Raw genomic sequence first — 15,288 nt, forward strand, 5'->3', positions numbered from 1 at the left:
TTCTCTGTCTCCTCTGCTGGACTCTCACTCGGGTCTCCCCTCAAGGTCCCCCTCGCTCCCCTTCCCCTGCTGCTCTCCATCAGCCCCCAAGGATCAAACAATCACCTTTCTGCAAACGGTGTCAGAGCGCAGAGACACGGGGGAGGCAGGAAGCCTGGACTAGAACCTGGCCCCGGAGGCTCCCCAGATGGGAGACCCTGGCCCAGTCATTTACCCCCAGTCCCAGGCTCCACTTCCTGCAGGAAGACCATTTGTCCTGCGTCACATGGCCCAGAGCAGCCGGACACCCGGGCGACACGGGCCTCCCCGGGTCGGCAGCGGGCTTGGACAAGGGGAGACCCCGGCTGGGCCCTGGGCCCCTGCCTGTGCCTCCACCAGCCTCGGGGAACAAAGGCCCCTCCTCCCCCTGCCAAGACCTGGTGTGGCGGCGATCCCGAGGGTCCGTGTGGGGCCGAGCTGTGGGTCCCGGCCGCCGGGATCTCCTCTGCTCCCCAGGGAGGTCCCTGCCTCCCCCCACACACCCCACCCCTCAGCCCCAGCAACGGGCCTCTGGGCCACCCACCGTGCAGAGGTCCTTGTACTGGAGCTTCTGGAACTTGGTGTCCGTGTTGCCGGCACAAAGCTCCACGTAGCCCAGGACCACCTGGAACACGGTGTTGTGGATGGCCTGGGTGAAGTGCATGTGCAGCTGGTCCATGGCGGTCTGTGGGACAGGGGGCCATGGGGGCCACGTCACTCAGCGGGCTCCGGCCCTGCTGGACCCCGGCCCGCTGGACACAGAGACAGAGAGAGAGAGACACAGAGAGAGACACAGAGATAGACACTCACACTCAATCATACACACACACAATCACACTCACATACACACACACTCACATGCACAACCACCCATACACAATCACACAATCACACATTCACAATCACATACATAATCACACACATTCACACATGCACAATCACACACAAAATCACACACGCACAATCACACATTCACAATCACATACATAATCACACACATTCACATGCACAATCACACACAAAATCACACACGCACAATCACACATTCACAATCACATACATAATCACACACATTCACACATGCACAATCACACACAAAATCACACACACACAATCACACATTCACAATTACATACATAATCACACACATTCACACATGCACAATCACACACAAAATCACACATTCACAATTACAATCACACACGCACAATTATACACAACCACATACACAATCACACACAATCACACACACACAATCACCCACCAATCACCCACCTGCGTCTTCCCCAGCAGCCGGTAGGCCTGCTGCACCTTGGTGTAATGCGCCACATCAAAGTTCTTGCAGATTTTGGACAGCGCCACATCCAGCTGCTCCTGAAAGGAGGGAGGCCACAGGACGGGGGGGAGTCAAGAGGAGAGAGCCCCGGTCTGGGTTCGAGTCCTGGGCTCTGCTACGGAGCTGGGAGAGCGCTCCAGGAGCCCGAGAGCCCAGCCGCGCTGCAGGCCCTGCTGTCAAGGTGGGGCGACACGGGAGCTTCCCAGGGTGCCCTGGGCACGGGCTGGCCCTGCCCTCCTCGGCCCCACGTGCCCATGAGCTCTCATTTAATGTGGTAGAAAAAGGGGCGGAGCTCCTCGGCAGCGCGCAGCGAACACGGCGCTTCCTTTACAGGGGCTCTGGCCACTGCGGGACCTCCCCCTGTGCAGGGAACGGCTCTGGGCCAGGGTCCCAAACAGGTCCCTGGAAGGTGGGTCTCGGCTTCCGGAGACGAGCCCTCCGCTGCCAAGGCCTTGCTGGGAAGGTTCCCGGGAAGGCGCCTGGGCCCCTGAGGGCGCGCTGCGCCGGCTGTCCCAGCCCTAGACTGTGCCGGGTGGCCATGGGCTGGGCTGGCTGTGCTCGCTGTGCCTCGTGGGCCACGTCAGGCCACATTGGGCTGTGCCGCGGCGCCGTGTGATGCTGCTGGGCTGCCCCCCCCCCCCAGCCAAGGTGAGCTGCCCCCTCCCCACCCCTAGGATGCCCGGGAGCCCAGCCCGAGGTCACCGCACTTCCCATCAGCACGAACCAAAGCCGGGACATGGAGGCCCAGAGAGCTCAGCAGCGCGCGGCCCCTCAACCTCCCTGGCCCCCCCCAGGATGTTTTGTACACACCAGCCCCACCCCCACCCATGCCCCACCCCCACCCCATCTCACCTCGATCTGCTCCAGGGTGTCCTGCAGCTTGGAGTCCAGCTCACTGTGGACCAAGGAGAGGAGCTGAGGAGAGTCGGCAGTCTGGGCCTGGACCCCGTGACCCCGCAACCCCCCTCCCCTTGTGAGTGGGGACCTCCTGGCAAGGCCCTTTCCAGGGAGTCGGAAGCAGAAGGGGGTGAAAGCTGGGGCTGAGATCGGAGGCAGGGCCCACAGGGGGCGCTGCCACAGCCCCCGGCCTGCTGTCGGACACTTCCGCCCCCCCCCATTAAGTCCGGATAGAGGGGGCGACTGCGGAGGGGGGCGACGAAGGAAGTGAGCTGCGGTCTGGTCTCCAGGAGTGGGGCCCCTCCCTTCTCAGAGCAAAGACCCGAGGTGCTGGGTGGGTGTCGAGTCCCTGCCCAGCCAAGGGGCTTTCGCTCACTAAGAGGGAGGGGGACTCTCCCCTCTCCTGCCCTGACCACTGACCTCCCCAGCCCCCTCCCCCAGGAAGCTTCCCCTAAGCTCTGGGTCCTTCTTCCCTTCACGACTCCCAGTCAGCCGGGAGCCGTCGTTCCCTCCGCACGTCCCGGAGACCAGGGCTAACTCATACCTCTTGTGCCCCCAGCGCTCAGCACTGGCATACAGGGGGCGCCTAATAAATGCTCACAAAGTGACCGATTAACTGAGGAGGGGGAGAAGTGCCCCAGAGTGTGCCCCGGATGCCCCCCGGCCAGTCGCTGGAACTTGGGCTGGACCCTGGGCCGGGCGCCCCGAGGCAGAAGGAAGGCCGCCACAAGCTGGCGCAACGCCACGGCCTGGCAGTCCCCTCCATCGCTCCCCAAAGAGTGCAGGGGCGCTTGTTCCCCAGATCCCAGGAGAGCCCTCCAAGAAATCAGGGTGATGACCTGCCCTGACCAGTCTCTGCTCGGCAGACGAGCCATTGACAGCTACACTCCATGTGCTCCATCGCCTCCCCCAGACCGCAGCTCACAGCTCAGAAAGCTGTGTCTCGCCCCCCCCCCCCCACTTCTGGACAAACGGCCCCCTGGGCGGCACCAATGAAGAGGAAACCCACTCCCCACTTCCCAGCCTTCAGACCCAGGGCCGGGACGAGCCGCTGTGCTGGGCCGGGCGCCCTTCCAGGGCGTCGCTGCGAAATCTGACCACGCGCGCCGCCGGCCGCTAACCGTCTCTCACGGGAGAGACACAAGCAGTCAGCCGCGGCCAGAGAACGGGCCCGGGTCCCGACCCTGCTTCTGCCCTGGCCTCTGGGCCCATCTCGGCTCCCTCACCCAGGCGGCGCCGAGCTCCTCCCCCCGAGGTTCAGCCGCCACATCCTGGGCCAAAGAAGGGCCCCAAGGGAGGAGGGGCACGGAGCCCCAAGAACGTTCCCAGCAGGACTTTCTGGGGCGGTGCTGCCCAGGGCAGGGACGGCCGGCAAAGGCCAGGGATCGTTGGGCTATAAGATGAGAAACCCGCAAGGGCTCACAGGAACTGGGGCAAAGAAAGGGCAGCGAGCGGAACCAGAACCGGCCACGGACCGGGCGCCCCTTACCTGATGCAGCTGTAGTGCCGGAAGGTGCTGGCCGCCTGCTGACACTCCAGGCAAAGCTGGATGGCCCCGGGGTAATCTTCCTCCTTGGGGAAAACAAGGACTGAGGGGGAAGGGCATCCCCCCAGGAGGTGGGGGGCTGGGGCAGGGAGGCCAGGGAGGGAGGCAGCCGAGAGCAGGGCCTGGCGGCTGGGGGCCTTACACCAGAGCACTCTCTGCCTCCATTTCCCCAGGCATTAACCCCGCCATGGGGGCCAGGCTGGGACGGGGGAAGCCCCGACCCACCCGGGGGGGTGGGGGGCAGAGAGGCGACCCCTCCAAGCCCGGCCGTCCCCCTCACCTACCTCCAGCATCTCGCTCAAGCGCACATCCGTCCTTTGCTGCAAAGACAGACAGCAGCAGTGAGAAGGCTGCCCCCAGCAGCCAGGGGTCCGCCCCCCACGCCCCCCGACCCACCAGCGTCTTGATGGTCCTCAGGGACTTCAGCAGGCCCACCAGCAGCTGCCGCTTCCTCTGGTTGGCCAGGAGGCCCAGGCTGGCCTGAGTAAAACCCTCCTTGGCGACGTTCAGGTGCCTGAAAGAAAGAGGGACAGCCATCGGACGGCCGGGCTGGACGGTGCCCGCAGGCTCCGGGAGGGCCCAAAGCAGAGACAGCCCCAAGGGGCTCAGAGGGGCGACGGCCTCAAGGGGAGGCCGAGAGCTGGGGGAGGGTGGCCAAGGCAGGCCAGGGGTTGGGCCAAGAGGTCTCATGCCAAGGCCTGTGGACCATTCCCCAGGGCAGCTGTGGGGGATGGACCAGGGCCCGAGGAGGCCCTAAAACAGGAACCCTGAGAGCTGCTCCCAGACTCCAGGCGGAGCAGGCGCCCGAGGCGCTCCCAGAGTCCGGGCCGTGCTCCCCAAAGGGGGACAAAGCAGGCACCCATGCACTCTCCCGGGCAGCGGGCACACCCTACCTTCTTCCGTTGGTGCAGATGACGGTCGCCAGCTGGAGGCCGGTCTGCAGCGAGGTCACTCTCTCGAGCTCCTACAGGGAGACACAAGCGGCTCTCCACTTTGCCTCCCGCTCCTCCGGCCAAGAGCTGCTGCTGCCCCAAGCCCGCTGAGACCCCGAGCCCGTCGCGGGGCTGCCCGGTGGCCGAGCACAGGCTGCGCAGTGAGGAAGGCCAGCAGCTCCCACCACTCCCAACGCCTCCCTGATGGACCCAGCCCAGGCCGGCCTAGCCGGGAGCCCCACCGGTCCCTGACCCACCCACCAAGGGGGTTTGGGGCCTCAAGGGGCAGACGGTGCAAGCCTGAGGTGGGGGCTGGAGGAGCAGCCAGAAACTGCCTCCAAAGTTCTGAGAAAAAGCAGCCCAGCCGACCACCAGCAGCGGTGAATTAGGATCAGCACGTTCCCCCCCCACCCCACCCCCCTCCACCCTGTGAGACAGGTGGGGAGGATCCTGCCCTGCCCATACCTGGGGGAAGCCCTGCCAGCCTTGCCCCCCAGGTCCCCTCTCCCACCTTCTCCAGGGATCTCCTACCTTGACATAAGCAGGCTGCTTTTCAAGGATCAAATCTGCAACTTTTTTGGAGACCTCCATGAGGCAGGGAGGGAGGGAGAGTCCACATCAAGGCCAGCCCTGGCTGAGCCCAACACAAGCCCACACTCCCCTCCCCGCCACCTGACTGCCCCCTCGCCTCCGAAGCCAGACCTCCCCCTGAGGCTGGGCCCCACACCTGGGGCCCGGGGGCTGCTGCTGAGGGGAGACCAGTGTTAGGAGAGGGAGCCTCCCCCTGCCCTAGGCCTTGCTGCCCCATGGCCACAGGCGGAGGCTTTGGGGGCCAACAAAATGAAGCGTCTGCCTCCATGGGGGGCGGGGCGAGCTAGGGCACCCTGGAGGCTGCGGGCTCAGAGGCCTGGCCGGGCCCCAACGTCCCACCGCACTCCCAGGCCTCGCTTTCCTCATCTGTAAATCGGAGGCCTGGGCTCAATGCCAGGAAGCTGATAAGTGAGCGATCCTGGGTCCCCGGGGGCCTCAGTCTGTGCTGGTCCATCAGCGGAGACACGCAGTGTGAGAGGCCCCCCCAAGCCCAAGTCCTGCCCCTCCCACACCCACAGGGTCCAGGCTCGGCCCCACATAGGGACTCCCCCCAGAAGGCATCAGTCCCGCTCCCGTACTCACGGCGGCCTGCTGCTGTTTCAGCTTGTCTCTGTACGCCTCCAATTCTTGCAGATTGAGAACAGGAGGAAGCTTCTGCAGGCAAAACCAGTGGTGGGGATGAAGGGTGGCTGGTTTGGGGCGCCGTGCTCAGCAGGGCCACGCACCCTCCCAATGTGCACCCCCGCCGGGCTCCCCTGCCCCCTCCGCCCTGGCCCCCCCCCCCGGCCCTCGTCACCATGCTCCATCTGCGTCAATGTTCCCTTTGACCCTGAGAGGCTGATCCCCCAGCAGCCCCAGTGTCCTTCATCCTCTCCCTAAAGAACACAAGGCCATGCAGCAGACCACTGCAAGCACCGATGTCATTAAAACTGGACCTTGAAACTAGGGAGCCCGGGGTTCGAACCCCCCCGCAGGTTATCGCAGCTTCAGGGACAGAATGGACGGCTCTCTGAGGCTACCAAGTCCAGCCCCTCCACTTTACAGAGAAGAAAACAGAGACTGGCCCAGAATTCTGTGCTAGGAAGGCTCTCAGCCAAGGCCCGCCGCCCACTCTCCCTCAGCAGCTCTGCCCAATGGCTCTTACTCATACGGACGTCCGCAGACATCCCCGGAAGCCATCTTGGTCGTCAAGGCCGCCATCATCCCAGCTCCCGGTGAGAGAGCCAGGCCCCACGGGCCTCACACAGAGACTTGTAACTATGATCCCACCTGATCCTCACGGCCCCAACAACAAACTGCAGTGGCTCCGTCTGGCCACCAGGGCCAAGTGCAAAAAGCTCTGGCATTCAGAGCCCTTCGTTACCCATCTCCCCCCTCCCTTCCAGCGACCCTACCCCTATCGTACCAGCCGGCGCACTGACCCACTTCCTGCTCTCCTCCCTCCATGCCTGTCTCCCTGCCTTCAGCCTGGCTGTGGCCCACGCCTGGAGCACTTTCCCCTCCTTCAGCTCCACCCCCAGGCTCCCTTCACATCCCATTTTCTGTAGGAGCCCTTGTGCAGTTCTCCCCCCGCCGCTGCTGGTGCAGTCTCTCTGACTCTGTCCCTGCTCCCAAGGCTAATCCAAGCCCTCTCCTGTGCAACATCAGGGGGTGGGGTCCCCTCCCAGGGCCTCCTCCAAGTCCCCACCGGCCCAGAAAGCTCGGTTACGGCCGCTACCCCCCGCACCCCCGAAGCAGTGCCGGAGCCTCCCTCCCGCCAGCGCCCACAGCCAAGCCCCGGCCTGGCGCCCTCTTGCCCCTAAAGCCCCAGTGGTCAACAGCCGCTACTGTCCAGTGGGGCAGATGAACTCCCAGGGCTCCCAAATCGCCATGGCAACCAGGTTTTCTCCTGTAAGTGTGGCAGGTAGGTACCCAACATGAGGGCAAAGGCTCCTTCTGCTAGCTCAAAAGCTGGGGGGTCCTCGGGTAGAGGCTTTCCCTCCTCCAGATGCCAGCCCCCCCCAAGTCTTCCACATGCCCGAGGGCAGCCCGGGAGGCAGCTGAATGAGGCGGACCCAAGTCCTCAAGGGCCCCCTGGCCGCAGCCCAGCCCGCTCGCCAGCCCCGCAGAAGTCCCTGCCCTCACCTCCATCTCGTACTTCACGATGTCAAACGAGTCGGTCGAGAAGTACACGTCCTCGATGCTGTTGATGATTTCTTGTTGGGCTTGGGGGTCGATGGGCTGCTCCCGAAGCTCTCGCAGCTCCTCCTTAAAACAGCGCAAGGCCGGGGTGACCGCGACGGCCGAGCGACGAGCATGCCGGGGGCCAAGCCCCGCTCCCCACCCTACGGCAGATGCCGAGGCCTCCGGGGCCCGGCCAAGCCCGAGGCCCTGGAGCTGCAGCTCTCCCCCGGAGGCCGGCCCCACGTGCCTCCGTGTGTGTGTGAGTGCGCGTGTGTACAAGTGTGTATGTGCGTGTGCACATATGTGCGTGTGCACGTGCGTGCGTGTGTGTGCGCTGGGAGGTCAAGCAGAAAAGGTCTCCCACCTCACTGGTTCCAAGCCAGGGGCTAAGAGGAGAGGAGAGAGGGCCTTCCCAGAGGGACAAACACTGCGGGGGCAAAGGCACGCCGGGGCGGGGGGGGGGGCGGCACAAAGAAGGCCAGTGTGTCTGGGACCCAAGGCCACCTGCCTGCAGCAGGGGGAGCTCCACAGGAGTGGGGCTCCCTCAGGAAATAAGGCCTGAATGTACGTGCGCCCGCTCCTGTGCCTGGGAAGAGGGGTCTGCCAAGGGGCATAAACCCAGAGCACTTTGAAAAACTAATTTTAATGGAGCACAAGCTCACGAGGTTCGTTCGACACGGAGAAGGACGAGGGGAAGAGAAGCAGGAGCCGGGCCGCCCTCCCAACGAGGACGGGCGCAGAGCGGGCGAGGGGGCCGGCCGCCGGAGAAAAGCTCGGGGTCCGAGTTCTGAGCTTGGGGTGGCCCGGACGACGCAGGAGCAAAGGCAAACAGCCGGTGCCCGAGGGAGAAGGGGGCGGCTCCTCCGAGGAGCCCAAAATGCCGGCCACAGAGACGCTGGCTGCGCCCGGGCCCGTGTGACCCCACCAGGGAGCGAGAGCCCCAGAAGCCCCTGCTCGGCTCGGGCGGAGCAAGTCGGGGGGAGGCCGGCTGTGTGTCCCCATTTGTGTTTTCTTTATGGTGGGAAGGCTGGGAGACGAGCAGGGGTCACAAGACGCCTGAGCAGACTGGGGAGAGACCCCGGACACTCCCCTCCAAAGCAACCCACGGGAGAGAGAAACTGAGGCAATTAAACATTGGGGGGGGGGGGGAGGGACAGGGGGGCTGGGGGAGTGGGCGGAGCTGAGAGTGACAAGAGGGCAGGGTCTGCCCCTGGCTCAGACACTGGCCCCTCCACACTTTCCTGGGCTCTGGGGGCCCCCTGGTGGGGTGCCCGCGGCACTCATGCTGGAGGACCCCGGGCAGCCACCGGGGGCAGCAGAGGAGCCACGAGGTGCAGGTGGCCCCACAAGATGGAGATGAGTGCAGGGGGGACGGGGGTGGGGGGGGGGCTGTCTGCTGCCTGAGGAGGGTCCCCGGGGAGGGCCAAGGGCTCTAAGGGAAGGGAGCACCTGCCCATGGCGGCTGCGGACGAGCGGCCGGCCCAGAGCCAGAAGGAAGATGGCGCACATGCAGACATACACTGTGCACTCACATGTACAGGGGCCCACACGTGCACACACACTTACACACGCACAATGTACATGGGGACCCACGTGTGCACACATTGCACACATGCACACAAACATGTACAGGGGCCCACACGTGCACACACACTTACACACGTAAAATGTACATGGGGACCCACGTGCACATACATTGCACACAAACATGTGCAGGGGCCCACACTGCACACACACTTACACACATACAATGTACATGGGGACCCACATGCACACACGTGTATGTACATGTTCCAGAGGCACATGCTGCACACATGTAGAGAACAGTACGTTTACATACGCACGTGCACACAGATGTACTTACACACATTTACTCACACACGTGCACACACGTGTGCACGCACTCACACACACACAAACAAAAGTCAGCCCGGCCCTGGCGGCACGGTGTCAGGGCCCGGCGGGGGGAGGGGTGGCCCGGCCCCCCTCACTTTCTCCAGACCCCACGAGGCCAGGGGTCAGGGGCACCGCAGGGTGCAGACTGACCTGGGTTCAAAGCCAGGGGGCTCATCTGTAAAATGGGAAGGGGACGGCAAAGCGGGGCAGCATCTCCCCAAGGGGACCAAGACAAGGGTGGGCACCCCCGGCTCCGGCCACATGCTCAGCCTGCCACGGGCCGGCCCATTAGGGAGGGTGGGGCTGGTGGGGCTGGTGCTCCCCAAAGGAAAGGTCAGGGCACGTTCCCCCTCGGGGGGACCCTCCATGTGAGCCAGATGCTCCCCAAGGTGACCCCAGGGCTTCCTGACCCTGCTCAGTCCTCCTGGCCCCCACCCTCACCCGCTCTCTGAGCCCCTCCCACACACCGGCCGTTTCTAAAGCTCCTCCTATGTGTGAGGGGCCCGGGGAGTCAGGGAGGGTCATGGCAAGGAAGGAGGTGCCCGGGGGTGGAGGGGCCGGCTTCCCTCCCACTCCCGACCCCACTGCCCACACCCCGACGACATCGTCCCACGCTGGGGCCAGTGACCGCCTCGCCTCCCCCGAGAGGCTGCTGCGGCCCAGCACCACGGAAAGTGCCTCGAGGCCCCAACTGCAAAGGGATCCTTGAAAGGATCCAGCGGGGCCAGGGCGGTAAAGCGCCAAGCACAGCGCCTGCACACAGTAGGTACTTCCTTCTCTGGGCCAGAACGCAGGAAAGAATGGGAGAGAGGAGCGCGAGTGCGAGTGTGTACTTTGTAAGTGTGCATGTGTGTGTGTATATGGGCATGTGTCTGAGGCACTAGGTGCAGGGGCCCGGGTGCCCTGCATCGCGCGCACGCTCTCTGTGCCCTGTGCATCCGTGTGTTGCACGAGGGTGTGCCCTGTGTGCACATATGTGGGCACATGTTCATGTCTGTGGCGTGGTGTGCAGGGCCCATGGGCACCTAGGTGCGTGGCACTGCATGTGCGTTCATGCCCCGTGTGCACCCGTGTTACCTGGACGTGCTGCCCGCGTGTGCACAGGTGTGCGCTGCATGAGGGCACACACCCGCCGGGCTGCACCCGTGTTACCTGGACGTGCTGCCCGCGTGTGCACAGGTGTGCGCCGCGTGTGCGTTCATGCCCCGTGTGCACCCGTGTTACCTGGACGTGCTGCCCGCGTGTGCACAGGTGTGCGCCGCGTGTGCGTTCATGCCCCGTGTGCACCCGTGTTACCTGGACGTGCTGCCCGCGTGTGCACAGGTGTGCGCTGCATGAGGGCACACACCCGCCGGGCTGCACCCGTGTTACCTGGACGTGCTGCCCGCGTGTGCACAGGTGTGCACTGTGTGTGCGTACATGCCCCGTGTGCACCCGTGTTACCTGGACGTGCTGCCCGTGTGTGCACAGGTGTGCGCTGCATGAGGGCACACACCCGCCGGGCTGCACCCGTGTTACCTGGACGTGCTGCCCGCGTGTGCACAGGTGTGCGCCGCGTGTGCGTTCATGCCCCGTGTGCACCCGTGTTACCTGGACGTGCTGCCCGTGTGTGCACACATACCGGCCTCTGTGGGGGGAGGGGGCTCGCCGGCCCCGCCCCCGCCCCGCCCCCAGCCCGGGCGCCCCGCCCCCTCCCAGCCCCGTACCTTGCTGGGCAGCCGCAGGTTCTCGATGGGGCTCAGCTCGCCCACGCTGTCCTGGGGGCTCTTGAGACCCTGGAACGAGGATCACGGAAGGGTCGGTGCCTGTGCGAGGCTCGGCACTGATTAGGCGCCTGCTGCATGCCAGGTGCCCCCGGGGGAACTGAGGCGGGGGCGGCAGCATCGCGGGAAAGGCCCTCTGCCGGGGCGGCCAGAGCCGGAGGCCCGCACGGCCCGCGCGCCCTGGTCTCAAGGCCCTGGACAGCGCCCGGACCCCCGCGCCTCTGCCCAGACCGGCCCCTGGGGCCTGCGCCGCCCCGCCCTGACTCACCTGCCGGGCCATCAGGGACTTGATCTTCTGCATGGCGGGGGCGGGGGGCAGGAGGAGGACGCGGCTCCGCGGCTGGGGGGGGCACCTCCGGGCTCTCGGGTCAGGCCCCGCACCCGCCTGGGCCCGAGCCGCACCAGGAAGCCATGGTGCACGCTCACGTGACCCGCAGCGATCACGCGGGGCGCGCCGGAAGGGGTAGTTCTCGCTCGGCCACAGGAGACCGGACGGGAACCGCAGCTCCCCAGCGCGAACTACAACAACCGAGAGGCGCAGCCGGGGGAGGGCGGGGCCGGAGGCGGGGAGGGGCCGGGCCCGAAGGAGGGGGGCGGGGCCGAGGGGCCGGCGAGCCCGGAGAGTGGCGAGGACCGCGCCGGGGGCGGGGCGTAACCTCGGGCGCTCGCAGAATGGAGAGGAAGGGAAAGGAGGCGGGGCCAAAGCGCGGAAGTCCCGAAAGAGACGGGGAGGGGCCAGATCGCAGGGCCGGCCGTGGGCGGGGCCTAGGCGCGGACCGGGGTCTGGATTGGGTGAGACGTGGGCTGGGCTGGCGCAGGGCTCCGCCCCCCGGGCCGCCCGGGTGACCGGGAAGCTCTGACAGCCGGGAAGGACGGGGGGGGGGGGGGGGGGGGGGGGGGGGGGGGGCGGAGAACGGGGACGCTTCGCCCGGCGGTGGGATGTGCCCGTGCCCGCGCCCATGCCCGGCGGAGAGCGGCCCCAGGGGGAGCATCGCCGGGCGGGACGCGAGCCCCGAGCCCAGCGCGCTTCGCTGCCCGCGCAGCGCCTGCTCCAGGATCCGCCCTCCGGGCTCTCGGGCTTCACGGGCCCTCCCTGGTCTTCTGGGACCGCCCGGGAGGAACCTGCCCCTCCCCCTCTGTCTGACCCCACCCCTCACCCAACACGGACCCGCCCCCTCACGTGTCTGAGAGCCCCCTCCCGTACTCAGAGGGGTGACTGCCCCCGGGGGGGGGGAGGGGGGAGGGGGGAGGGCGGGCTGCACCTAGTCCCCGCGTGGCGCGTCCAACTCCTCCGGGGGGCGGCCGGGAGCAGCGCCCAGAGGGCACCAGCAGTGTCTCCCCCGCGGGCCTGTGTCCCTGAGAGAGCAGAGGAGAGAAAGGGCAGGAGGCGGCGCCCAGAGGGCACCAGCAGTGTCTCCCCCGCGGGCCTCTGTCCCTGAGAGAGCAGAGGAGAGAAAGGGCAGGAGGCGGGCACCGAGCGGCGCCCCTGGGCGGGGAGCGGCTGGACCAGTCCGGGATGTGAATCTCGGAATACTGTTGCTCTGTAAGAACCGACAGCAGGAGGCTTTCAGAGGGGCCGGAGAGCCTGGCAGGGCCCGATGCTGAGGGAAGCGGGCAGGGCCAGATCACTGTCCCCTTCACGGTATGAGGGTCAGTTCCGAAGGAGGCGGCTCTTCTCAAGCAGCGGTGGCTGAGGCCAGCTCCAAGGACCTTGTGACAGAGAGAGCGTCTGCGCCCAGAGGGAGGACGGTGGGAGCGCGTGGGGAGCGCCGCATTCCCGCTCTTGTTTGCTCGCATTTCATTTTCTTTCACATTTTTTCTTTATTTGCAGCAAGAAATTGTGTAAATATGTTTATACATATTGGATTTAACATCTACTTGGTGTAACATGTATTGGACTACCTGCCATCTAGGGGAGGGGGAAAATCTGAAAGACAAGGCTCTGCAACGGTCAGTGCTGAAAAATGATCCGTCCATAAGTTTTGAAAATAAAAAGTTTTTAATAAAAAAGAAAGCTTTAAAAAATTAAAAGAAAAACCTATCCCCCCAACTTTCAGGACCGGGGTCTGAGCGCGCCAGCCCACAGGGGCCTGGACGTGGGCACCTGCCGTCTGCCAGCTGCCTTTTGGAATCTGAGGCCCATGGAGACGCTCGCATGGTCAGCTCTGGGCCAAGACCTCCCCTGGGCTGGGACTTACCCCAGGTACGGCTCCCCTTGCGAAGTCCCAGGGGCCTCCGTCCACCCCAGTGCAGGAACCACCCCCAGCACCATCCGGCCTCATCGGGCATCAGCACAGATAGGGAGCAGTCCCATCAACCAAGACCCCCAGGCCCCGGGCAGAGCATGGGTACAAAAGGGTCCCTGGGCAGTCTCTGCCCCCAGGAGGGGGAGGGATGAACGCCGCCCCCCCCCCCCCAGAGTCCTTCCTCTGGCCAGCCTCCGATGCGGCCTCCACAGCCCCCCTCCCCCAGTCTCCTGCTGGGCCCTGGCACTCTTCTGGAGGCAGGATTCAGGCCCCCCCCCCCAGAAGCAATGGCACTGCTGGTGTCCGTGGTGGGCCCTGGGGCACCCACAGCGGAAGGGGCCTGACAGAGGAAGGGGCTGGCCAGACAATGGGGGGGGGGGGGTGGGCTCGCTACCTGCTGCACCGCCCGGCTTCCCTGGACAAGTAAGAAACGCTCCCAGGGAGGGCTGCTCCCCGTCCCCCCAGGCTCCTGATCCTGGCACGCTGCAGCCTGGGTGCGGGCGCCCTCCCCCTGACAGGTGTTCAGCCCTCTCCTCTGCCCTTTGTGTACACACACACACACACACACACACACACAGGTCATATTCAAATCACTGGGGGGAGAGGAGGAGGATGTCAGCGCTCATTTCCCTAGCAAACCGACCGGTGGCTGTCAGGCAGCGCACAGGGCCACAGGGAGCAGGGCCCGGCGCCCTGATGCTGGCATGGAGCCCACGGGCCGCCCCGGGGCCTGGAGGGGCTTCCTGCTCCACTGCCTGCTCTTAGGTAAGACCCCAGCCCGACTGCTCCTGGGCCGCTTGGGGCGGGGCAGCCCGTGACTGGCTCTGGGGGCCGGTGGCCGAGGGTCCAAGGTCAGTGTGGGAGCCGGGCCCGAGCCAGCGGGCAGCAGAGGCAGAAGGGGGCCCCACCCTGGGCCCTCCCAGTACAGGGGCTGTGGGGGGGCAGCCCCTGTGCTGGAGAGACCCCGTTCTTCCCGAGGAGCCCAGCAAGGTCCTTGTCACTTCCCCTTCTGCCATGGCAGCCAATGGCTTCTGCCCTTTCCTCCCTCTGCCCCAAAGCTCCCGGGTCTTTCAGGGTCCGAGTTCTGGAAACAAATTGGGCAAAGGTGTCATCCCTGAGCAAGGAGGGCCCTGCCCACTGAGGACTTCCTTCTCCCACGGCCGGCTGCGGAGCTCGTTCTCCACAAAGCAGGCCCCGGTCCCACAGTCCCCCTCCCAGAGGTGCCGGCCACGGGCCGCCGGCCAAGCTTCTCTTGAAGGGACACCCCTCTTGGGGTTTGCTTCCGGGAGTCAGGCCCTGGGGCTGTTCTAGAGCAAAAGTGGCTGCTCAGTTCAGGGAGGCCCTGGAGACCCGAGGCTCCCCCCCCCCCCCAGGGGCCACACTGCTCTGGGTCCAGGCAGGAGAGAAAACCAGGCCGGTGTGAGGGGATGGTGGGGGTGGTCCCACTTCCCCGGTCCTGGCCGCCCCCTGTAGCCTGGGCCAGCCAGCAGTGACCATCTGCTAGGGACCCAGCGCTGGGCCCGGCAAGGGGGGCAAAGCCAACCCCTGGCCCGAGGAGCCCCCAGCCTGATGGGAGAGAGAAGGGGCATCAGGAGGCACAGAAGGAGCCGTGTCCCGGATCAACGGGGCCGACAACAGAGGGGAGGCACTTGCCCTGAGCCTGCTCCCCATACACTTCCCCTAGGAGGGAGCCCCGGGAAGTGGCCTAGGAGAGGAGGGAGGGGGAGCACTGCAGACTGGGGGGGGGGGAGTTCCAGGACGGGGGGTAAGGGGGATGTTCCAGATTTGGGGAGTAAGGGAGATGTTCCAAGGCCTGGGGGGGGACGCTCCAGGTCCAGGGGACACCGAGGAGAATTCCCAGAGCCCAGAAAGGGAGGGTCTTGTTTGGGGGCAGCCAGGA

The 15,288-nt window shown here is 65.6% G+C and overlaps 1 protein-coding gene across 1 annotated transcript in view; it reads right to left on the reverse strand.

Moving 5' to 3' along the window:
• The window catches only part of VPS50 (VPS50 subunit of EARP/GARPII complex), a 31,262-nt gene extending 19,803 nt beyond the window's left edge, over positions 1-11,459 (reverse strand). The window contains 12 exon segments of the mRNA XM_031949159.1: positions 563-703; positions 1,294-1,392; positions 2,207-2,249; positions 3,741-3,823; positions 4,082-4,117; positions 4,194-4,311; positions 4,691-4,761; positions 5,261-5,314; positions 5,903-5,974; positions 7,445-7,567; positions 11,086-11,154; positions 11,411-11,459. Coding sequence (XP_031805019.1) covers positions 563-703; positions 1,294-1,392; positions 2,207-2,249; positions 3,741-3,823; positions 4,082-4,117; positions 4,194-4,311; positions 4,691-4,761; positions 5,261-5,314; positions 5,903-5,974; positions 7,445-7,567; positions 11,086-11,154; positions 11,411-11,443 — 942 coding nt within the window. The 5' untranslated portion in view covers positions 11,444-11,459.
• Positions 11,460-15,288: the final 3,829 nt, after the last annotated feature.

Source organism: Sarcophilus harrisii, chromosome 1 (assembly GCF_902635505.1).
Source record: "Sarcophilus harrisii chromosome 1, mSarHar1.11, whole genome shotgun sequence".
Lineage (NCBI taxonomy): Eukaryota > Metazoa > Chordata > Mammalia > Dasyuromorphia > Dasyuridae > Sarcophilus > Sarcophilus harrisii.